The sequence below is a fragment of the Parus major genome, chromosome 1A (assembly GCF_001522545.3).
Source record: "Parus major isolate Abel chromosome 1A, Parus_major1.1, whole genome shotgun sequence".
Lineage (NCBI taxonomy): Eukaryota > Metazoa > Chordata > Aves > Passeriformes > Paridae > Parus > Parus major.
In genome coordinates, this window is record NC_031773.1 from 48,820,863 (window position 1) to 48,844,273 (window position 23,411).

General features: G+C 53.1%; 2 protein-coding genes across 2 annotated transcripts; both read left to right on the forward strand.

Moving 5' to 3' along the window:
* The first annotated feature begins 839 nt into the window (after positions 1-839).
* BAIAP2L2 (BAR/IMD domain containing adaptor protein 2 like 2) lies at positions 840-12,300 on the forward strand. Its single transcript, XM_015626934.2, has 14 exons — positions 840-1,058; positions 1,957-2,032; positions 2,309-2,395; positions 3,451-3,512; positions 3,802-3,873; positions 4,479-4,595; positions 4,979-5,125; positions 5,606-5,758; positions 6,204-6,345; positions 7,135-7,360; positions 8,261-8,332; positions 8,647-8,827; positions 10,649-10,689; positions 11,515-12,300. The coding sequence occupies exons 1-14, from the start codon at positions 1,020-1,022 to the stop codon at positions 11,588-11,590; spliced, it is 1,491 nt and encodes a 496-aa protein (XP_015482420.1). The 5' UTR covers positions 840-1,019; the 3' UTR covers positions 11,591-12,300.
* A 4,764-nt stretch (positions 12,301-17,064) lies between these two features.
* SLC16A8 (solute carrier family 16 member 8) lies at positions 17,065-22,277 on the forward strand. Its single transcript, XM_033514614.1, has 4 exons — positions 17,065-17,347; positions 17,836-17,979; positions 18,532-19,395; positions 21,508-22,277. The coding sequence occupies exons 1-4, from the start codon at positions 17,119-17,121 to the stop codon at positions 21,897-21,899; spliced, it is 1,629 nt and encodes a 542-aa protein (XP_033370505.1). The 5' UTR covers positions 17,065-17,118; the 3' UTR covers positions 21,900-22,277.
* The last annotated feature ends 1,134 nt before the right edge of the window (positions 22,278-23,411 follow it).

The following is a 23,411-nucleotide window of genomic DNA, read 5'->3' on the forward strand; positions in this document are numbered from 1 at the left end:
TCCAAATTCTCAGAGGGGTTCTAGGCTTCCAGACTCTGCATTTCTTACAAATATTATAGAAAATCAGAAAAGGGGCTCCTTGAGACACAAAGGATATAAATCCTGTATGGGCTGAAGAGGTGAATGAGCTGTCCCTGCAGCCAGCCCTGGGAGCACGTGGGTGGTGTGTGAGTGGCTGGTTACCCCACAGCAGTTGCAACCAGAGTAGAGGCTTTGAACCAGCTGCAATATGAGGATCCTCTTGGAGCTGTCCAAGCCTAAAAAATAAAGCAATGGGTTTTTCTTGATCCATCTCTTCCCAGGCATGTGCCCAGAAGAAATCACAATGGCAGTGCTGGTCCCAGCTCACCAGAGGTGAAACCTGGGAAAGGGTTCATACAGAAGCCTGTTCTTGCTGTTAATAGAGTTTCAGTGGCAGTGGGAGGGAGGCAAAGTGCCACAGCCTGGGGTGGGGGAATTTGGGCAGGGGAGAGCTGAAGTTTCTGTAGAGCTTTCCTTGCGTTCCCCCCTGCCTGCTGCTCTTTGCTGCCAGTGATCAAAAGCCGATAGGGAACTCCTGACTTGTGAGAGGGCTGAAGATGCCTCACTGGCTGGGCACGGTGAGGCTGAGCAAGCCACGTCGGAGCAGTGGCAGTGCCGCAGGCAGCGAGCCATAGGCGGTGACTCGGGCAGGTGGCCGGCGCCGCAGGTGTCAGGACAGGCAGAGCTGGGTACCAAGCTGGCAATCAATAATGCAAAGAGGCGGTCACATGTCCTTGCTGGCTGTCGCAGGATTCCTCTCTCCCCCCCAGAGTCTGGTTACTTCCAGAGATCAAGTTCCAGCCTCTCGGCTGGTGAATTATTAAACTCCATCAGTGCTCCCTTTGTACCACGTCTGTGTCTTCCTGCTGTCCTTCCTTGCTGGTGACAGGCTTCTTCCATCCAGCTGGCTGTGCAGAAGCAGAGTCCTCCAGGCCAGAACAGCACCTTTTACTCTGCTTTGCTCCTTGCTTCTCTGGGAGAGGGAATAGGCTCCAGAGATGGATCTGTCCTACAGATCCACCATCTCCATCTATAAGGTGAGTGTTGGCATCAAAGGCTGCTCCTGACAGCATATGGGAGACCTGTGGGTGGGAGATGAGTGTTTTCTGCCAAGGGCTCCCTTGGGTGGACAGCTGAGGGCTGAATCCATTCCCAGGCTGTACCACAGCAGCTCCTGTGGTCTCCAGGCTGTGGGAGCAGGAGGAGAGGGTGGTGTGGGTCCTAAGGGCAGATTCAGGAAGGAACTGGGCAGCCAGGGTGGTTTGTACATGGAGCATGAAGGGTGACACACCTTGGTTGCTGGCAGGAAGAAGTTTGATCGGCCGTTTCACTCCTCCCTTGAAAGAGTCTCTGATCTCATAAATACTTCCCTACACACATCAGTGGGGGAAGGGGTGACAGAAGTGGGGATATGCTTATTCCGGTCTCTGTCTTCTCTGTAGTCAATGGACACCTTTGATAAATGCAAATAAAAGCAGAGAAGCTGGTTATCCATCCCTCCTCTTACTAAGCTGCTGAATCTGGCTGTGCACCACATCCTGGCCAGGAAAGGGTTGTGTTTGTGCCTGGATAGTAAGCAGTGGCCCTCTGGCTGGCTGTGGGGTGAGGGGAAAAGGCTGCTCAGATCCCTTTGCAGTTACTCCCCTGCCTGCAGTGGGTGTGGGCCCTTGTGAGAAAGCCATCTTCATTTAGGCAACCACTTGGCTCTGCAGCTGGCTACCTTGCCCTCTGGCTTGGCTCCTCTCCTGGCTGGCTTGTCTAAGTTGCCAGCCAGCCCCGATGCAGGGAGCTGGCTGTGCTTGGCTGTACATGGCCTCCATTCCAGGGCTCCAGAGGGGGCTCTCACCCAGCCCAACCACAGCACAGGGGCCTGGACCTGCTGAGGTCTCTGGGCATGAGGAAGAATGGCATTAACGTGCTTCTGCCTGGCCACAGAGTATCCTGGAGCAGTTCAACCCTGCGCTGGAGAACCTGGTGTACCTGGGGAACAACTACCTGCGTGCCTTCCACGGTGAGTGGGGTCCCACACAGCCAGGGCTCCAGACCAGAGTGCTGCATCCAGCCTGGCCATCCCCTATCCCCTCACCCAGGACAAGGGTGCTGGTCTGCCACCTCTGGCATGTCCTGAGCAGCACTCTTCAGCTCCAGGACCCACTGCCGATGGGGAGAGATGGGATGCCTGTAGGCAAAGTAGCAGGAGGTGGCTGTTCTGTGTGCTGCTTGCTGGAGCTGGTGATGGTGGGAAGGCAGGCCCCAGACCCTTATCACCCCTCTCCTCTCCCCACAGCATTGTCCAAAGCAGCTGAGGTGTATTTTAAGGCAGTTGAGAAGATTGGGGAGCAAGCACTGCAGAGTTCCACCTCACACATGCTGGGTAAGACCCTCTTGCACATCATGTCCCCTTCCCTGTGGTAAGTCACCACAGTTACCTTTTGTATTACCCTCTCCCTTAGTTGGTCCATTTCCAGGTACTGGGGCAAGAAAGACAGCTCCTCTAAATGGTGTCTCTTTGTACCAGGCACTGTCCAGGTGGTGCCAGTCAAACTTACTGTGTGTCCTTGAATACATTGCACAGTACCAGCACTCTTCCCTGTGTCTCTCTGAGATCAGTGAGTGAGCTCAGCTGCTGTGATGGGCCTCCAGGAATGGACCTCCCACAGAAACCAGTCCCTGTTGAGGCATCCTGCCCCCAGAGATGAAATTTTCATCAGAGAGGAAGCATTTTTCTCCTCCTTGGAGGTGTGAGGGAAAAGCCAGGGAGCATGCACTGACAACAACTGATGGTGTTTTGTCCTCCTGAGCCTGCAACTGGCTGGAATGGTGGCTTGGGGCTGAGGGGCTTAAACTCAGCACTGTAAATAACTCTGCAGCCTGGTGGCAACTGCTGAAAAGTCAGGGAACTGCTCCACTGCTAAATATTTTAGCAAAAACTTCCAGCAGATGTGCCCCTTCTGCAGACTCTTTTTATCATCTGCATCTCCCAGCTAGCTCCTCTGCTCACCTCATCAGTCTCTTCCTTTCCTGATTTCATAATGCCAGCATTGGTGAGACAGGACCATGCACAGCATTGGGGTGGCTGCTGAAACTGCCTTCCCATAGGACAGCCAGAAATGTGCATCACAGCTGGGGAGCCTTTGGGGTTAGAAATGGGGCCTGTAGGGGCTGTGGCAGAGCAAAATCCCAGAGCCCAGAGCCCAGAGGCGAGGCTGCCTGCTGACACCTGGGGCTGTAGCGGAGCACTGGGCTGGAGTAAGCCTGCATTGGCAGTGCCTGGGAAGGGTTCAGAGAGCAGTGCTTTGTGATATCTCTTGGACTTTCACAGCCCTAGGTCATCAGTCTGAGCTGCACGCTGCAGATCTGCCTCCTTGGGCACACAAGAAAATTTTCACAGGACTTTTTCACCTTCTCCTATCTTTTTCCCTCCCCAAGGTGAAATTCTGATGCAGATGTCTGACACGCAGAGACTACTGAGCTCTGATTTGGAAGTTGTGGTGAGTGGTTTTCCCAAGGGCTGGTGGAGGTGGAGAATAAAGTGATTTCCTTAGATAGGGCTTATCAGCATTTACCATGTTCACCCCATCAGCTGCCCTCACACATGCCTGCAGGCAGGTGCCTGCCTCCCTGCTGCACGTGGCAGAGGAGGCTTACAGGGCTGGAATGCCTAGAGCCTGGCTGTGAGTCACTTGCTCAGCACATTCTATGAGCTACCCCTTATTAGAGTTCATGCAACATCCCATATGGTGAAGGGATAAAGGTGATGGCTCCTTTCACCTCTTTCAGGCTCAGACCTTCCACGTGGACCTGCTGCAGCATATGGAGAAAAACAGCAAAATGGATGTGCAGTTTATCAGTGTAAGTAATGAACTCCCTTCTCCTCCTCAGCTCTCTTGCTTCCCTCTCCCCCTCACCCAAGGGTTTTTGCTTCAACACTTGAGGTGTTTCCATGATTCTTCTCAGCAGGAGATAGGAGGTCTTCTCCCATCATGGAACAAACTCCCCTTTTTCAGCTGATGATGGAGAGCTAAAGAGGGCAGGTGGCTGTTCTTTATGCAGTGAGACTTGCCAAACGCTTCAGTGGGGCTGAGAGACTTGGCATTCCAAAAGCAGAGTTCCCAGCTACCCCAAACCACAGGCTCTGCTTGTCTGTGGGTCCTATGCTGCCATGGCCCAGCTGGCCATGCTGGTGGGTAGTGTCACAGGGGAAGACAGAGGCCTTGGGACCCAGTGCTGGGGCAGATGGGTGACAGTCCTTGCTCCTGAGACCTGGAGGTTCATCAGCACTCTTGGGCCATTTAAAATTAAAAGAAAGGCAAAGAAAGACATTTCATAGGAGGTCCAGGTGAAGCCTCGTTGCAGGTGGACTCAGATGTCCAACAACCCATCAGAGCAGGACCCTTGCTGCCTCACAGTGTGGCTGGGTCTCTGGTTCCTTACTGAGCCTGTTTTCTCCCTGGCAGGAGAGCCAGAAGCAGTATGAGCTGGAATACCAACGAAGAGCCACCAACCTGGATAAGTGCATGGCAGAGCTGTGGAGGATGGAGAGGGCTCGTGACAAAAATGCCCGGGAGATGAAGGTAAGCAGTGATTGCAGGAAGAGGAGCTGGTAATAGGAACTAGATGATTTTTTGGGAGCCGGGGCTGATTTCTCAGCAGGCTTAGCCGAGGGGTTGCCCCAGTTTTCAAAAGGCAGCAGGCTTATCTGGAAAGCAGGAAACTCCTATTCTACAGGGTGCTGCTGACCTGTGGTACTCACTCCTGCCAAGCCCTTTCCTCATTTAGGAAGTCTCAAGAAGCAAGGACTTAATCCCCAACAGTCTGCTCTAGCTCCTCTCTGCTGCTCCAGCGTGCAAGTGGACTGGGAAGATGACAGACATGATGACCCCTTCCAACCCTTCCCCTGAGTCCACTCTGCTGGATTTTCACTGATCTCTTCCTCCTTTTTTTCCCTGTGACACAGGAGAATGTGATCCGACTGCGCTCGGAGATGCAGGCGTTCGTCTCTGAGAGCCAGAGGGAGGCTGAGCTGGAGGAGAAACGCCGCTACCGCTTCCTGGCCGAAAAGCACCAGATGCTCTACAACACTCTCCTCCAGTTTTACAGCAGGGTACAGCCCTGACACGCTGGGGAGCAGAGCTGGGGGAGCAGACAGCAGGGCTGGAGAGGGAGCATGCAGGCAGGAGGGAGCCAGGGCTGAGCCATTCTTTAGCTGAAGGACACATCTGTGTATGGACTGGACAGGAAATGGTTTTGTTTCTTGCTGTGAGGTTCAGGCTGGCAGTACTAGGCTGGGAGAAGATGTCTGGGGCTGAGGATGAGGATGAGGTGCTGGCATGGGGCTAGTTGGGTATGTGAGCGATGGAGGAGGGAAGGGTGCTTTAGGTGTTTATAGCAGGGTCGTTGGTACCAGAGGATCTCTGCTGGAGGGTGCCATCCTGGAAATTCCTGCCTACAGGGAGTTGCTTGGCCATTCCCACAAACCTAATTGGAGGAGGACCTGGTTTCTAATGCATCTGTAAGCCCTAGGCTTCCTCTGTAGCTGGTCTGCCCTGTCCATCACCCCCTCCTCTCTTCTCTTTCTCCCCAGGCTCGGGGCATGATCCAGACCAAGGCACCACGGTGGAAGGAGCAGCTGGAAGCCAGCCGTAACCCCTCAAACAGCCACTCACAGGGGCTGCTCTCAGCCTCCCACGGCCAGGGGTATCCATCAGGACGGCTCACACCCACCCACCTCGAGATGGTGAGGAGCCCACAGACAGCTTAACCTTGTTTGGTGAAATATTGGAACAGGTGGCTCAGAGAGGGCGTGGATGCCCCATCCCTGGAAACATTTAAGGTCAGATTGAACTGAGCTGTGAGCAACTTTATCTGATTGAAGACATCCCTGCCCATTGCAGGCAGTTGGACTAGATGTCCTTTAAAGGTCCCTTCAAACCCAAAATATTCAATGGTTCTTTGGTGGTGGGGCTGCAGGGCAAGGTCAGTCCTTGGGCAACGATGGTGCTTGCTGCCTTGTCCAGCTCCAGTGGCCTTTCCTGGCCAAGAGGAAGAGTAGCCTTTGTGTGGGCTGCAATGGAGGAATGTGCTGAGTTTGGCTTTCTAAGAGGGACTGCACATCTCTCAGAGCATCTCCTGCCTAACACAGCCTTTGTGGATGTGTGTTCAGCCCCCTTTCTTTCCAACAGCCCCAGAGACCCCTTGGGGATTTTTCTCCTTCTGTGACTGGGAGTAGATCCAGCATCTTCTCTCCGGACCCTCCAGAAATGAGAATGTCTCCTCAGCCAGAGTCTCCCAGACGGCCACTGCGGAGGACACCATCAGCAGCCAGTATGACCTGTATCTGGGAGCAGTGCTGTGGGGAGACACAGGGGTTGGGCCTCTCTGGGAAGAGGGTTTGGTTTGGGAAGGGACCACCACTCTAGCATACCACCAGACCTCAGCAGCTGCATTCCTGGGCATGGTGAGAGGATGTTGCTTACGGGAGCTGTAGAGGGCAAGGCTGAAGTAGGAGGTGAGCTCAGCCTTCAGGGCAGAGTCCACCCAGGGCAAGGCCAGGCTGTGTGAGGTGGGGAACCTGCGAACGTGCAAGTTTCAAGGCTCCTTGAACTACAAGAACTTGTTCTTGCTAGAATTATCATTTTAGTAAAGCAGCTTCTCTCATACTACCAGATAAAATATTAGCTTGCCCTGTGAAACCCAGCCGCTTAACCCATGACACGCCTTCTTTTCCTTCCTGAGACATTTCAGCTTAAAGCTTTTAAAAGAAGTACAAAAAGGACAGGGAGAGAGAGAAATTACCCAAATAATCAGTAGCTGTAGCAGGTCAGGACTGTCAGGCAGGGAGGGCATCAGCCAGGGCATGCAGTGCTTATGTTCTAGCCATTTGGCCAAAGAGGGCACAGTGCAAAACAAAAGTCTTTGGCTTGAGTTGATTGTCTCCTGCAGGATGCTTACCCTGCTTTTTCCCATGCTACTCTTTGCTCTCTCCCTGAAAGGCCACCTGCTCCTCCACTAGAGTAATTACTTGACTGGGAAAGCACTTGTCCCTTTGAGGCAGTGTGGGTGGTGCAGGAGGATGCCAGACTCCAGCCAGACTCTTGGGATGCCTCCCCACAGGTTTGCTCGCTACGGGCCGCACGTCCCGTTCGGGTTCCTTTGGCGAGGCCAGCAGTGGCAGTGAGGGCAGGAAGAGGAGCGGCACAACAAGAGTTCAGGCCATTGTGCCCCACACGACGGGTGCCAACCGGACCCTGCTGCGGTTTGAGGCCGGGGATGTCATCACGGTGCTGAGGCCAGAGGCGCAGAATGGCTGGCTCTACGGCAAACTGGAAGGCTCATCCACGTACGTGACTCTGCTGCTGTAAATTGGCCAGATGCAGGCTTGTTGAGTCTGGAGCTGGAGGAGTTAAGCCCAAAATTATCACACCATCCCCTTGCCTCCTGGTGTGGCCTGGGCAGTGTGTTCCACCCACCATCTCAGTGGGGCAATGCTGTGTCCTCAGTGATGGGGGTTCTCTGTGCCAAGAAGATGCAGTGTGGCGAGGCTGGCGTGGATGGGCTGACTGAGAAACCCCCAGGGGCTCTGGGTGGAAGAGCCAAGGATGTAGTGGCTCCTGGCCTGCACGACTGAGTGACTGCTGTCATGGGATCCAGCTCAGGGCCATGAACTGCTGGAGTTATCTGAGAGGCCTGGCATTTCTTAGCTCATGCTGCAGCTGCTGCCACAGCCTCCAGCACAGGCAGAGCATGGAAACCCAGCACATACTGAATTACTCCCTGTGGCACTGCCAGCCAACATCTGTGAGTAAAGCCTGCGCTGTTCCACACAGGATGTGGTCTGCAGGAATGCTCACAGATATGAGATGAGCAAAAGCAGTGCCTTTCTTTGGGCAGCTGTTTCTGGAGTGGAGCTGCTGTAAAGTCCCTGGACGAGTTTTCTACAGCTTCGTTGTGATTGTGGTTGGTTGGGGTGTCTCTTGCTGGATTGCACCAACATTACTGCCAGGAGCACAGCTCCTGAGATAAGCAAGTCCTGCTCCAAGCTCAAGGTCTGCCCCATCATAACCCCTGTGCCCCACCTATGGGTGAAAGAAGCGCAGGAACCCTGTCACACATGGTAGTAGCAAATGTGGCTTGACTGATGTGTGGGATGGGTGCAGATCAGAAGTGTTTGGCAACTGGATCTGAAGAAACACAAACCATGGTTGCCTGGACCTCATTTGTCTCTGTTCCTGTGCCCTAGGTGTGGCTGGTTCCCTGAAGCTTATGTCAAGCCTTTGGAGAATACGAGGGAGATTGAGGAGCCAGACACCAGGTAACAGGATGGCAATTGGCCAGGCAGGAGCTCCTGGTACACAATGAATGCCAGCAGGGTAATTGTTTAGAATGTGCCCCAAGGCAGGGCTCCCATGCTGGAGATCCTGCCAAGAGCCTCACTGTGTCCTGGGATCTCACAGGCTTCCCTAGGCAGCTCCCATAACTTGTGCAATGTCATCTCAAAGGTTCTTGTACCTGGGCCGGTCCAAGGCACGTGTATTTCCTCCAGAGACATCCCATGTTGTGCTAGCACCTGTGCTGCTCCCTGATCCTTGCCCTTTGACTCCCACCTCACTGTCTTCTCTTGCTCAGGTCCTTCCCGCTGCGAAGCAGTCACAGTATGGATGACATCCTGGACCGTCCCAGCACTCCATCCTCCAGCAATTATTGGCCTGCTGCTGCCCAGCCCAGCTTGCCAAACCCACCTCCCCTCTCAGTGGGTGCCAGCAGTCACCAGAGTGGGGCGGCTGCCCCAGTCAATTCTGGCTCCAAGGTGAGTGCAGGAGCAGTGACTGGCAGGTGTTTGTGAAGTGGGCCACATCTGACTTTCATCCTCCAAGGCACACCTTTTCTGCTTTGGCCAATAGAGACAGAAAATCACCTTTCTGATGTTGGTGAAGGGGCCTGCTGCTTTCCCAGTTCTTGTTAGCACCAGTCTGTCACATCCAGTCTGTTCACATGCCACCTGATGACCCCTGCCAGTCTTCCTGTAGTGTGCAGATCCTCGGTGCCTGGCTTTGCTCCCCCAAGGGACTGCTTTTATGCCCCTGCCCTTCTCATCTCTCTCTCTTTTTGCTCACCAGGGACCCTTCAGTTCAGTCCTTTCCTCCATGACCTCCCAGCCTGATTTCTGGTGGCTCAAGGGCAGCACTTCTTCCTGCTAAGAGTAGGATCATGGAGTGACCAGGCTGGTCTGGGAGTGAGTGACCAGCTAACAGAGATGCCATCCTTCTTCTCCCTTCAGGGAATGGAGAGGAGTTTCACAGGGTTCTTCTTTTAAATTTAGACAAGGGTTGGCATAAAGTCATAGCTGGGGTAGGAAAAAGCTGGAAGCAAAGCCTGAGGGTACAGCTATTTTTGAGAGCCTTAGAACAGGTTGTGTCCAACCCACGGCTTATGGATGGCATACTGAGAAGGAAGTCCCGCACTTATTGCTTCCAGCAGTAGGGAATTGACAAGGGACAACCAAGTTAAATGTGAGGACCTGGGGAAATAAAGAACAGTGCTGCCTGTGGGGCATTACTTGCTCAGTCTCACAGAGGGCCAGAAAACCTTTTCCAAAGTCACTGGTTCCGGGCCAGCACAAGGTTGCAAGCAATTGGATGTCTCAAAGAACTGAAAACTGCAACATTTAATTACTCTTTTTTTTCACTTTATGTCCTGCTCTGTAGTTTCAGGTAGCCTCAGACTGCACAACGCAGGGAAACAGCCTCTGCAGCCCTTCTGTCCCTCTGGGCCACTGGGTTTCCATCCTGTCCCAGGGCTAGGGTGTAGGGATAGACCTGGGATTGAGTCATGAATTGTGTGCAGCATTTGGAGCAGCATGGCAGAGTGTGGAACCCCACTAGAGAGGAGGGAAAGACTAATTTGGAAATACTCAGCCTTGTTTTAAATGTATGCCCAAGACATCCTCCCGCTGAGCTGCAAACAAATGGGTGTGACTTCCCAACTGGACCCCAGATAGCCACGTGTGGCTTTCTTGTCTGCCACCAGAGTACTTTAGCAGGTCAGTTGTCACTGATCCTTCACTAACTACTGGCCATGAATAAGGGCCACAGAGCTGAGGTCCAACTTTGTCCATCAAGTTTGTTCACTTTTAAGTATTATGTGGTGTAGGGTAGGTAGGTACAGCTCTGGAGTTCCCCATGGATGCAGGAAACACATGAGGGCGTGGACTACAGACTGTTTGCCAGGGTGTGTGGGCAACATGAGGGGGCATCTCTGGCTGTGCTGGAGGGTGAAATGTAGCTCAGACTGTCGCTGTTTGCTGTGCTCCTTGGGTATGACATTTTGGGGATCTGAGTCATCTCCTTTCTTCCCCAAAGCAAAAGATGTCCTAAGGGAGTAAGGAACCTGCGGTGTAGGGACCACCCCCCACAACAAAATTCAGGATATTATCTACAGTGGGGAATTTGTGGGCTTTTGCAAAGCTTGAATGAATAAGGAGTCAGAGCCCTGTTAAGAGGACTGGGGCTCCTAACTCACCTAAGTGTTTTGTGAAATCTTCCTCCACGTGTGCGGTGTCTCCTGCCCTACTTTTCTCTCTCCTTTCCCCACTCCAGATTTCTCACTGTTGCTTTTCTTTTCACTGCAGAAATCAGGAGTATTTGACCAGCCCCCTGAACTCTTCCCACGGTGAGTAAGATGTGGAACTCTGCTCTTGAATCATCTGACAGAGGGGAGTATTATTACAATGCTATTATTATTTAATATTTTGGATTGTCAAATGTGGGAGGAACAAGGAAGTGTCTGAGGAAAAGCAATGCATGGCCTGCCTACCTTCTAGGACAGGAGTCAGAGGTGGTCCTTTCTGGCCTCTGCTGACTGGGAAGGTCCTACTCTGACTCAGATAAAATGAGGTAGGACCTGAGCACCCTGAACACATGTCCAAACCAGCATGCTCCTTCCCATCCATCCAGGAAGGGTCACAATAGCAGCTCACAGCCTGAGTGTGGAGCTACACGACTGTGCATCTCTGCCTGCTGGGAAAGGGCTGAGGCATAAAAGGAAGTGGCTTTGAGTTCTGTTGAGTCAGGTCTGTGGAGATGAGACTTGCCATAAATCCCTGGTTTTCTTCCCCCTGCACCTCGGTTGGTGTCTCCGTGTTTTTGGTGTGGTGCTGCGGCCTTTTTCTGCTCCCCAACTCCTTGCTTGGAGGATTTGTGTACACTCTTCAAGTGCAGAGTGCTAATAGGAGGGACAGCCATGTGCTAGCTTCTTCATCCTTTGGAAGAGGGAGGGTGGGAAGCCCTGAGGAGAGCCCAAGGGGAGCCCCATGGGAATGTGCAGCAGGGTGTGTTAAGGATGGAGAAAACATACTCAGGAATGAGCTTTACCACACTCTCCTCCTTGGCATGGAGGTGACTGCAACAGGATTGAGTAGCTTTTGCTTGGTCGCAGAGATCCCTGCATGGCATTTGCAGACTTTCTGACAGTTTCCTGTTTCCTGTCCCATTCCAGAGGTACCAACCCCTTTGCCACAGTCAAGCTGCGCCCCACAGTCACCAACGACCGCTCGGCACCCATCATCCGGTGAAAAAGGGCTGGGGGCAGTGAAGAATTTCAGCAGAGAAGGAGGAGGAGAAGTGATAATGCTGTGACCTCCAGCTGTGCAGCAACCTAGTGCTACCACTCATGGAGTGAACTCTCTTTTCCCCTCCCACACCTCTGGGACAACAGGACCCATCTCACCTGGGTGTCTGGTGTGCTTTAGCCAGAAGCAGATCTCTGCTGCCCTTTCTGGATTCATCCCTGCTTCCCTCCCCTTGTAGTGTTGCTGTACTTGAGTGGGAGGGAGCAGTCTGGTGTTACTGGGACAGGTGGCCTGGGAGAGGCCAGTGATGGCCGATGATGCTGAAGATGGAGGTAGGGCTGGCTAAGATCATCTGCAGCCAGGGCAGTGCTGTTGGGATGTTGAAGGTGAAGCTTTGCTATCTCTGCTGTGAGCAGAAAAGAACTCTCTTTTTCCTTTGCCACCAGAAGAACAAACTCCAAAAGAGAAGGCTACAAGAAGGCTTCCAGTGATGTGGTCCAGCTGACAGGGTTTTGTCTTGGCCTCTTTGACAACAGTGCCCACTTGTAGCAGTACCTGCTCCTTCTCACCCCAGCTGCAACCCCTTACCTTGCTGGGCAGTGCTGGGGCAAGGCAGGGGCAGGTGACAGTGTCCAGCACCACTGCCCTGTTCCTTCATTACTGTCCTGTGGAAAACATATGTTGGGTTTTTTTTAAATAAAATGGAGAATGCATCTTCTGTGCCCATTTCAGTGGCTGGGACATCACCTCAGTCACAGCATGCAGGGGGAGGAGGACAGGCGCTCCCCACCTGCACTGGGGCCATGATGGCTGCCCTCAGTTGTGGTGCTGGACACTGCAGTGCCAGTGAGTCCAGAAGGGGCAGCCACCCTCCCAGGGGTCTGGGGTGGATGTGGAGGGCACCAGGAGGGCTGCACTGCCCATTGTTGGCTGCCCCCGTGTCCCTCTCTCTGTCCTGTTACAGCAAGCACCTGTGGCCCCCTTCTCCTCACCCTCTGCTGGAACGTATGCCCAGGGCAGCCCAGGGCTGCTCACTGCAGGGGGAAAACATTCCCCTAGGGCCTGTGGGGGCCTCAGCAATCTGGGAATACCCTACATGTGCTGGGGGAGCCCTCACGGGAGAGGCAGCGTGAGTGAGGGATGGAACGCTAGCGATGGCCAGGGCTTAGCTGATTAACCTTATTAATAGACATTAAACCCTGGCTGTGAGTGTGGCCAGGCCCCCGCGGCCCCCCTGCTGCTGAGGGGCTTCAGGGGTTTACAGCCCAGGCCTTTTCCTCCCCAAAACACCACCTGGGCTGAGCCCCAGCCCCCTCCCTGGAAGTAAAAGTGTTCCCCCAGCGTGTGGCCAGAGACTGGCTCGTCCCCAGACCTCCTTCTGCGAGTCAGCCGCTGGGGAGGTTGTTTTGGAGGGGGAGGTGGTTGAGGTGCCCGGGGTGGGCAGGATCTGGTAGTTTGAGCCATGGCTGGCAGCGATTCCTTGGCTGCTCCACCTTGTCTCACTTCTCTGCTGGGCACATGCCCTGCAAAACCACACCACCACTTCTCCATCGTGGCTTGTCAGTTGAGGAAGCTTCAAAAGCAGCCACTTCACCTATTTTGGCCCTTACTGAAGCATGGGCACATGGTCTTCTCCTCCACTGTCTCCCTCCCCAGCACCCTTGCTATCCCCAGCACCCCTCACCCCGCTTCTTCCTGTCTCGGTCCCTCTGAATCTATCCCTGCCAGCCTGCCCTGCTGTACTGGGGAAAACGCAAGGAGCCCCTGGGCAGCGGGATTACCGGGGGATTCGGGCTGTGGCAGGCAGCCACCTCGTCCCCATTGGCTGGAAAAGCCTCTTAAAAGTGGAGAAGTGCTTTCTGCCCGCTCAGCACCTGCTGGTCTCTGCCGACCTGAAACCATAAGCAGCTCCTGACCCACATCCACACTGGGAGTGCCGTGGGACACTACTTGCACCCACAGGAGGCAAGAGGGTGCCCCACACAGGGTGTCCCCCCCAGATCTGCCACAGACAGCTTTGCTGGGCATCACTGGAACTGGAGGGAAGCAAGCTGAGAGGGGGATTAGCTGTCTTGTGAGGACGTAGCTGCTCCGAAGGAAGGAGCGGAGGACAAGAGACTGCTCCACAGGTGCTAGATTCCTGCAGGCATTGTCCTGTGCCCACCATGGAGAAAAGATCCAGCAGGACCATCTAACCAGGCACCCTCATCCAGAGCCGGGAAGTGCCAGCCAGTGGGAGAAGGAAGTGCTGTTGACTGAGATCTGCTTAACCCTTTGAGGCTCAGCTTGTGCTTGGGAGGTCATCGCTTCTTTCCACAGGTCAGTGGTGTGGAGGGATGGTGGCTCCAGCAGCTGGTAGGACAACTCATCCGTGGCCTGTTGTCCTTTAATTCTCTAAAAAATACTTTCCCAGAGGGTTGTCTTTGGAGAGGCTGTGGCAGGAACTGTAGCCTTTGCACTCAATAAATGGACTCCCCACCCCATCTGTACTGCGTGGGGTCACTAAGAGCATTTACATGGGCCCTCGTGGGTGCAGCTTGTCTGGCACAGTGGGGGTTTGCTGGGCATTCTCCAGCACTGGCTGCACTGTGCTCTGTGTGTCCAGGCACTGAACAGCTGAACCTGCTGTGGTCTTCGCCCTTCTAGCCTGGGCTTGTGCCTCCTGGTGTTGGTGCAAGTCTTCCTGCAGCCAGCTGCAGCAAGGCCTGTGGCAGTGCCTGCTCTGACCCACCTCCATGTGATGCATGGGGAAGGGCAGATGCCCATGCTGATGAGCTTTTAGGTGTATGTGAACTCACACACGGTGTTTTTACCTGTGAATAAAGCTCCTTAACTGGGGACAAAATGACGGTGGGCTGTACAGGGCGCAAAGGCAGGTGCTGGGTATGTGGTGTGAGCAGCTGTGAGCAGACAGGCATGTGTGTCATGGTGTTAGGAGCAAGGCAGCTCTGGAGATTTATGCCTGGCTCACAGCTGGCATAACTCTCCAGAAGAGGTGTGCTTTGGCATATTGGCCTTGGAGGCATCTCCTCAGGTGAGCTCCTCTGGTGCGCCCCATAATTTTCAGGCAACATCTAGCTGCAGGCAGGTAAAAGTGCTCTCGTGCTTTGCTATACAGTGTTCTGTAGCACTGAGCACGTGGCTCCTGCAGAGGTGCCCTCCAGCTCCAAACTCAAGAACCCATGGATATTTGTCTAATGTGCTCTTCAAAACCTGATGCCACAGGCTCATCGTTGACAGGCGGCGCTACAAAATCTCTGAAGAGCACATCACAGACAAATATTTTCTTGCTAGGATGCTGGCAGGGAGTGGCAGGGTTGAGGGAAAGATGAATTGCAACAGTTTGATTAATTTAATTTGTGGTGCAGGATGAGCTCAAGAAAAGCAAGGCTGGGAGAGGGGCTTGGATAAAAAGTCTCAGGCTATGTTTGGTGGCAACTCTTATTTGAAGTAGCTATGTGCAGCAGATGGTGCAGTGGTGGAGCACAAGCACTGATGGAGAAATCACTGTGCTTTGGCAGCAGGTCATCTTTTGTACTAGACCTAGCTTGTCAGTCAGCTGGAGCTGGCACAGGAACAGTGGTCAAAATGGCAGAAACTGAGGGAGGCTATTCAGTCTGGCTGTCAGGGTTCCAGTGATCCAGAAAACACCAGTAAGGGTGAGATGGGAGAGGTAGGGATAGATGCAGAGTGTATAATTATTCTGTTCTTCCTTGTAGTGACTCCTTGCCTCAAAAAGACCTTTATATCCCACTGTTTTCAGTTCATGCCTCTGTCCCTTGCCTCTGTCCCTGAGACCTGGGCTGGGAAGGAGAGATTAGAGTAGCCTGTGCTGCCCCCAGTAGCGCAGCACAAGAGCTGTTAGGAAACAGCCATCCAGAACTGTTGTCCCAATCCATGCTCTGAACCAGATTCAGCTCCCTTTTTTCATGGCTCACAGCATCCTGAAAGTTCAGGAAACTCTGCTGCAGGGACCCACAGTGGTGGCAGGCATCTGTGTGCTGCACTCTGTGTTTTCAGGAGCAAAGGCCCCCTGGAGAGGGGAAGGAGGGGTATGGCTGAGGGTGGCTGTGGGGTAGGACCACTCTTGCCAAGTAAGCGCCCTCTGCCTGGGATCTGCCCCAGCTTGTGCCATCCACACTTTTGTCTAAAGGATTTTCGCTTCTCTGACATTCAGGGCAACAGCAATTATGGGGATCAGCTCAGCTCAGCCCCTTTTCTTGGAGGACACCAACAACAGGCACTTCCTTGAGAAATGCACCCAGATCCAAAACTGCCAGGTTCTAGCTATGCGTGTCACATCCATAAAACAGTTCCTGTCCCCTCGGCACTCTCTAGTCTGTATGTGACTCCTGGAATTTCCCAGAAGTGCTGGTGCCAAGAGATGAGGACGCTGTTGCCATCCTGCAGTCCTTCAGCCAAGAGAGCTGGGCTCTCAGGACCCTTGTCAGGAGTGTGCTGCCAGCAAGAGGCTGATAGAAGGCAAACCAGACCCAAAAAAAGCCCAGTTCAGGCATGGAGAATGCCTGTCTAATCTACTTGGGAGCATGTGTAGTCTAGGTCCAGTGATGGCTTTGTGTACAGGTGTGAAAACAATCCTGGCTGACCAAGAGACTGTGGCCAATGGTGCTGGAAGGGGCAGAGAGAGACCTGGTACCTAAGGGAGAAATGAAATGCATACCCATAGCAGGCAGCTGGAGCAAAATTCCTGGGCAGCTTAAGAGCCCTGAGGGCAACTCACAAGACATCCCCTCTAATTCCCTCCTCCTCCCCACTTAGGCTTTGTTTCGGCCCCTTCGTGTAGGTACAGAGCCCTAATCTCTCTGGCATGCAAATAACCACCGTTTTTTGAGCTCTCCCCCTTCACCTATTTCGGAAATCTGGCCCCTGATGGTGGGGAGGGGAGGGAGAAGGAGAGTGCCATGCACTGGGGACTCCTAGAGGAAAGCACAGAGGGCTTAATGGTTCTCTTTGCCTCACTGCTGGAGGCTCCTATGGCAGGGCACGTCCTGGAGGGCTCCCTGCTCCACAGGAGCAGACCAGCATAGGAGAGGCTCAAAGGCAGATTTTAAGAAACAAAAAGGGTTGACATTGCTGGTCTTTGCCTCACACCATCTGTAAGCAAGGCTGGATATGAAGCAAGGGGGATCTGAATGTTGCAGATCCTGATGCTGCATCAGACACAGCACTCCAGGCTCACCTGGGAGCCGTGACACTGCTCAGCTGTGTTTGCCCAGGGGTTATGGAGCTCTGGGCTGCCCCAGTCTCAGGGAGAGCTTCCCACCTCTGCCCAGCTGAGGCATGACCTTACACCCCAAAGCAATCCCACCTCGCCTGGCAGGATCAGGGTACAAAGCGCAGATGTGGTCCCCCAATGAGTGTCTCAGAGCTTGGAGATGGTGGGCATGGAGAGAAACCTTGTAGTAAATGTTCATTGCTCTGCTTTTCTCTTCTCTTCTTGCAGCACCAGCAGACTTTCTCTCTGTCACCCTACTTCCTCCCAGCCTGCCTTTCCATTCCCAGGTTAGAAGATGGGGAGACCTGACCCAGAAGAAGGGCAACTCCCAGCTCCAGTGAAGCCCCCAGATGGTGGCTGGGGCTGGATCGTGCTCCTTGGCTGCTTTGTGATCACTGGCTTCTCCTATGCCTTCCCAAAAGCCGTCAGTGTCTACTTCAAGGAGCTCATGAAAGATTTCCACGTGGGCTACAGTGACACAGCCTGGATCTCCTCCATCATGCTGGCCATGCTCTATGGGACAGGTGATGCTTGGACACACTTCCCTCTCCTCAACTCACACCTTTCCCGCCCTGCCATGGGCCCAGATCATGTCCCCATGGTCTCTTCTCATGCTCACTGGCCTGGCCATGATGCAGAATACAATTGTCCTACCACTTCTCTGCTGGAGGTGTGCTGCATCCCATATCCCTGTTTCCTTTGCCCCAGGAGACCTCAGGTGTCACCCCACCTACGTCCCAGACAATTGATACAGGGTTTGCTCCCACTGCTGAAGTGCTGTTCACACCAAGTACCAGGGAACAGGGTCCAAAGGCAGGACAGAACAGAAGTCTCCACACCACCAGCCTCTCTCCCTTGGCCAGGCCCAACAGATGTGTATCTAAGCAGCCCAGCTGTGAGCTCCATCACTACAGCTTCATCTTCCCTGAGTGCCCTGCTTGGGCTGCCTGCCCCTTCCCAGTTGTCCTGTCTCCTTCTGATCACCTACCCTGTCTTGTCTACTTCCTCCTAGGACCAGTATGCAGCATCATGGTGAACCAGTTTGGCTGCCGGCCTGTGATGCTCATTGGTGGGCTGCTAGCTTCTGCTGGGATGATCCTGGCATCTTTTACCACCAATATCATTGAGCTTTATCTGACAGCTGGTGTGCTGACAGGTGAGAGCCTCAGTATTTGGGGGACAACACAGGCTTACCTGGGGAAGAGCCAAGACCGTGTTGTATTTCCCTTTAGTACTGCTGTGTCTAGTATCAGGTCTCCCTCACCCATTTGCACACAGTATGGGAAGCATCTAGTCCTGAATGTTGCTCATGTGAGGGATGCACCTGCTGGATCTAAACAGCCAGGGCCTGTGGCTGAGAGACAGAAGAAACGTAAGTGGTGCTCAGTGATCATGGTGACTGTGGTAGGTGGCATCACTACACAGTGGCAGGTGGAAAGAGGCAGAATTCCTGTGTAAGGCTCAGGTCCTGCCTAAGTGTGAGCACGATTACCTGATTCAAACACACTTCAGGTGGACAGACTGGTCTAGCCCATCCTCTGCAGGGGCAATCCACCAACATGAAGGCACAGAGGCTTGTGAGGAATACATTCATCCCATCATGGGATTTCAGGACTAGCATAGTCTGAGGGGAGTTTACAGCTTGTTGCAAAACACATCTCATATTCTTGCACTCCGTGTCTCCTTCCTGGCTCTCACTTCCATGTAGGTCTGGGTATGGCGTTGAACTTCCAGCCCTCACTCATCATGCTGGGCACCTACTTTGACAAGCGTCGGCCTCTCGCCAATGGACTGGCAGCTGCTGGGAGCCCCGTCTTCCTTTCCTCCCTCTCTCCACTGGGGCAAGTGCTGCTGGAGAAGTTTGGTTGGCGAGGAGGGTTCCTTATCATGGGGGGCCTTCTGCTTAATTGCTGCACTTGTGGGGCAGTCATGAGACCCCTGGATATGGGCATGAAGAGGAAGATGGGGAAAGCTCAGGACAAATATGAAGCCAAGGAGATGCTGCCCATAGGAGGGAAGTCGGAGGAGGGAACCAGCACCACTGATGGAACCAAGAAAGGCAAGAAAGCCAAGAAGAAGCCCAAGAAAGGAAAGAAGCTCCTGGATTTCAGTATCTTCTCCAACCGAGGGTTTATCATTTACACCATTTCAAAGTTCATCCTGGTCTTGGGTCTCTTCGTGCCCCCCATACTGCTGGTCAACTATGCCAAGGACACGGGTGTACCGGACACAGAGGCCGCGTTCTTGCTCTCCATCATTGGTTTTATAGACATTTTTGCCCGCCCAGCCTGTGGCATGGTGGCAGGGCTGAAGTGGGTCCGCCCTCATGTGGCATATCTGTTCAGCTTCTCCATGCTCTTCAACGGCTTGACAGATATCTGCAGTGCCAGGGCGAGCAACTACACGGGGCTGGTCATCTTCTGCGTCTTCTTTGGCATCTCTTATGGCATGGTGGGGGCCCTGCAGTTTGAGGTGCTGATGGCTATCGTTGGCTCCCAGAAGTTCTCCAGCGCCATTGGGCTGGTCTTACTTATCGAGGCTTTTGCGGTGCTCATCGGCCCACCCTCTGCAGGTAGGTGTCTTGCTACAGGTGGTTCGTTTGGCTGCCAGCCTTCCACAGCATTGCAGGTATCAGGCATGGACACAACACTTGAAGAAAGATCCTATTTCTCAATTTTTAATTCGCTCTAGAAGCTGAGAGCTGATCTCTGCCTTCACTACAAATGCTGCATAGAATCATGTTAAGGACAGGGTCAGGCACATGCTGCAGGCAAACCTTTGAGAGCCTTCATTAGGACAAAGCAAGTGTCTCTCAATTTCTCCTTGGTATCCATGGTCTTTTGACTGGCACTGTGAATAGTGATCTCAGCTTGTTCTGATCCCAATTCCAAGGCACAGGTGTTTTGCTGTCAGTCAAGTCAAAACAGTTTGTACAGTCCCCTGAGGCATTTGCTGGTAATTTTTCTAAGAGGATTAAGACACTTGCAGCTTTTCAGCCAGTCTAGTCTCAGCCACAGACCCTGGTAAGGTCCATGCCCCACAAACAGTCCATAAAAACAGGCTGTTGAATAGAGGTGGTTGTAGATTAATGTGAAGTGTCTGATCACATGTGAGAAAGCCAAATCATGCCCAAGGCTTATTTCCAAACACAGTGCAGTTTCCTGATTTGCAAGGAAGAGTCAGGGACAAGACTATGGAAAATCCCCAGGGAGGAACCACTCTGTTCTTTCATGCACTCCCTTCAGCTGTAACACATGGGCTAAAGCCCATCACTGAAGACCTTGGTGTGAAAGGTCTTTTCTTCAGCACAAACCTCCAGTTATGATTAGAACCCACCCTCAGCAACTCCAATCAGTTCTCAAGTAAAATTTGGCAGCCAAGAGAAAACCCTCTTAAATGCTAACAATAATTCATGTCTCACTTTATAAGCTGCGGGGCAGTCGGCAGTCCCAGGCCAGGGAGGGTGAAGAAATATGTGTCTTGGAGGCAGCTGCAGGGAGAGTGGGATTTAACAGCACCTTGGCCCAAGGAGCAAGACACACTGGTGGGGTGCTAACAAGGGACATCCCTCAGCCCTCCTGCCTTACTTCAGCTGTGCCATGGTGCTGTGTGCACGTACAATGGCACACAGACAGCGTGGGGTCACCAAAGAACCGTGCTGGGGGCAGCCAGGTCATGTTGGGGGCTGTAGGACCCCCCTGGTGCAGGAAGCTTGAGTGCTCTGACAATCCCAATGGCTCGGACTCGGGGAGAACAGCGCTCGGCTGGGAGAAGGGGGTTGAACAGAGTGGCTTTGTTTGGTGTAATCCTCCTGAGCTGCTTCCCGCTCCGTGGGGCTGAGGGGGTTTGGCACAGGATAAGCCTCAAACACACACACGCACACGCACGCAGGATCCTCACTCGCCATCCGGCTTGGCTGAACAGGAGCACATTCACCTGCGGAGGAATTTGCCACGTGCCTCCCATGAGTGCTCCAGGAGGCACCTCAGCATCTCCCAGGGCTGGTTTCAGCCCTGTAGCACAGCAGGGACTGGGGGTCACGTGTATTTGGGAGCATGAGAGACCGGGAGGGAGAGTGCAGTTCCATGGCTGCATCCTGCCTGCAGCAAGGCAGCTGTTCATGCTCCCCAGCACCAAGGACTGGGAGCTCTTCCTCCATTGCCAGCCCCAGTGGATTCAGAAAATACATATTTAGAATATCTCTGGCACAGAAATCATTGGGTGTGGGCCAACCAAAGGGATTTCTCTGCCAAAAAGAAATTTGTTCTTCCCTTCAGAATGTTTTCCTGACACAATAGCTTGAGAAATAGCAATGCCTCTCAAACTTTCTTTTCTGAGACTGGCCAATCCAAATCATCAGAGGCTTTTCCCACCCTGGCTAGTAGAAGATGGCTCACCATGGAGTGGGACCCTAACATGGGGGTGTCACAATTATTTAAGCTTGTCCAAACAAGGGAAAACACCAACCATGCACGGTTACCTTACTTTCCTTTGAAGTAGAGTGTGGCTCTTTCCCAGAGTGACTTTTAGCTATTCAGGCTTCTTGCCCTTCCCTTGAGGAATGGGTCCTCAGCCAAATGCAGCTGTTGCCCACCTGCACTGGGCTGTCCAAGCAGGAGTGCCTAGGCCAAATTTAACCATCTCATGTCTTCTCCAACCACCTCATGTCTTCTTCAACCATCAGGCCGCCTGGTCGATGCTCTCAAGAACTATGAGGTGATCTTCTACCTGGCGGGCTCAGAGGTCGTGCTCTCCGCTCTCTTCCTGGGTGTCGCCAGCTACTGCTGCCTGAACCGAGGGAAGAAGGAGCCTCCTCCAGAGAACAACCCCACTGCAGGAGGTGGGAGCGACACCGAGGAAGCAGAGTCCGATGTGCAGGAAGCCGAGGAGCACAGCAGCGACAACCACCAGCCAGCCCACAGCACTGACAATGCCGTGGTGGTGGCCAACGAGGAGGCCAACCATGTGGCAGAGGAGCAGAGAGGGGAGGGAGGCGGCTGTCCTGCAGGGGACGGGGAGGTGCTGGCACGAGATGGCTGCAATGCTGACCAGATGGTGGAGAGGGACAGTTTTTAGCCAGGGCAGAGAATGGGGATGTATGAAACCGGCCTTGTTTGCAAGCACCTCAGCATGGGAGGGTAGGTGGGATGCAGGGAGCAGAAAGCTGGGACAAAGGCAGATGTAAGATATAAGAGGGAGAGGTATAAGAATAGCTGGTCCTTATGTACATATGTCCACATCCTACCCAGTGATATGTCTACTTGCATCCTGCACCCATGCTGGTACAACACAGGCTCAGAGCAGCCCAAACACCAAAAAGAAAAAAAATAATAATCTTCTTTCCTCACTTTCAAACCAGCTCTGGAGAAAGTCTTCTGAAGAGGCTGCCAAGGACTCTCCTTTTCCTTCTGCATTGTCACAATACAGAACACAAACAATTAGAGACTCTTTGTAATCAGATCTGGTACGCTCTGTTCTGGTGTCAGTATTTCCTTCAACCCACTTCCACAGTCTGGATAGTGTCAGTCTCACTGGCAGCACGTTTAGGAGGTGGTGCAACTCATAGCTACCAGGTGCCACCAGCATGGGGATAGACACCAGGCTCTCTGCAACACCTCCCTGGGACACTGCCAAACCAGGAGGCCACCACCTCCAACCACCTCTGCCTGGCACATCTTTTGTGGATGGTAAAGCTGGGGCAGTGACACTTGATGCTGCTTCCCCAAGTAGGGAAGCACTGTTAGAGGCTGCTGCTGAGGTAGAAGAAGAAGACACCTAAGAAAGGCTAATGCCATTAGGTGTGCAGCCACAGTACGGAGCCTTGCTGACAGGAATAGCACCAAGCCAGCTTTATCTAGGCTCAAGCGAGACCCGTTGACGTGTGAAGGGAACAACTTGGCCCCTGTGGGGGTGGGGGTTTCAAGACAGGTAAATAACCATGTCCCAGGCGATTATCCACTGAGCAAGAATGGCACCAGACGTGCCTGTGTTTTCCTCTTAAATAGAGAAAACCTCCTTACATAAAGGAATCAAAGGTAAGGCAGAAGGACAAGCCCCAGTCCCTGAGTGCCACTAACGAGGGTGTTGGAGCACGTGGTAAGGCAGGCATGACCCCCTCACCCCCTGCTGCAGAGGTGGATTTCTAGCTTCAGAGAGGACAGCCTTCCCTGGCATGCTTAAACCACTTCTAATCTGCTTTAGGACTGGATCTTTTATAAACACCCCCGGCCAAAGCTCTTTCTTCCGGTTTCCTGAACTGCTTCACCTCAGAGACCCTGGGGGAACCTGTGACTATAACAAGAGATCAAAAACTAAGCAGAGGGCTACAGGGCAGGCAGCTTGTGGGGCCACCAAAAGCTGTGTTTCATTCCTACAAATTAATGGGTAGTTGGCAGTCTGCAGGATCCATAAAGCCATTTGAACACAGCAGAGAAGTGGGGACATGATGGAAAGGGTTTCATTCTAGGTGCTCCCAAACAAAAATAGCAGTAAATGATGAGAAAAATAAAGCTGTTGAAGAGTATCAGTTTAAGAAGAGACACAACTAGAAATTGGAGGGGAGAAGGTAAACCCTATGAGGCTGTACTC

What these genes read in the sequence shown, in the direction of transcription:
- SLC16A8 (XM_033514614.1), top strand. Translation starts at nt 17,119, where the DNA reads ATGGGGAGACCTGACCCAGAAGAAGGGCAACTCCCAGCTCCAGTGAAG. An exon ending in GGCCATGCTCTATGGGACAG is followed by an intron (nt 17,348 to 17,835) that starts GTGATGCTTGGA and finishes ACTTCCTCCTAG; the next exon opens with GACCAGTATGCAGCATCATG. An exon ending in GACAGCTGGTGTGCTGACAG is followed by an intron (nt 17,980 to 18,531) that starts GTGAGAGCCTCA and finishes ACTTCCATGTAG; the next exon opens with GTCTGGGTATGGCGTTGAAC.
- BAIAP2L2 (XM_015626934.2), top strand. Translation starts at nt 1,020, where the DNA reads ATGGATCTGTCCTACAGATCCACCATCTCCATCTATAAG. An exon ending in TTCCACCTCACACATGCTGG is followed by an intron (nt 2,396 to 3,450) that starts GTAAGACCCTCT and finishes TCCCTCCCCAAG; the next exon opens with GTGAAATTCTGATGCAGATG. An exon ending in GAGGACACCATCAGCAGCCA is followed by an intron (nt 6,346 to 7,134) that starts GTATGACCTGTA and finishes GCCTCCCCACAG; the next exon opens with GTTTGCTCGCTACGGGCCGC.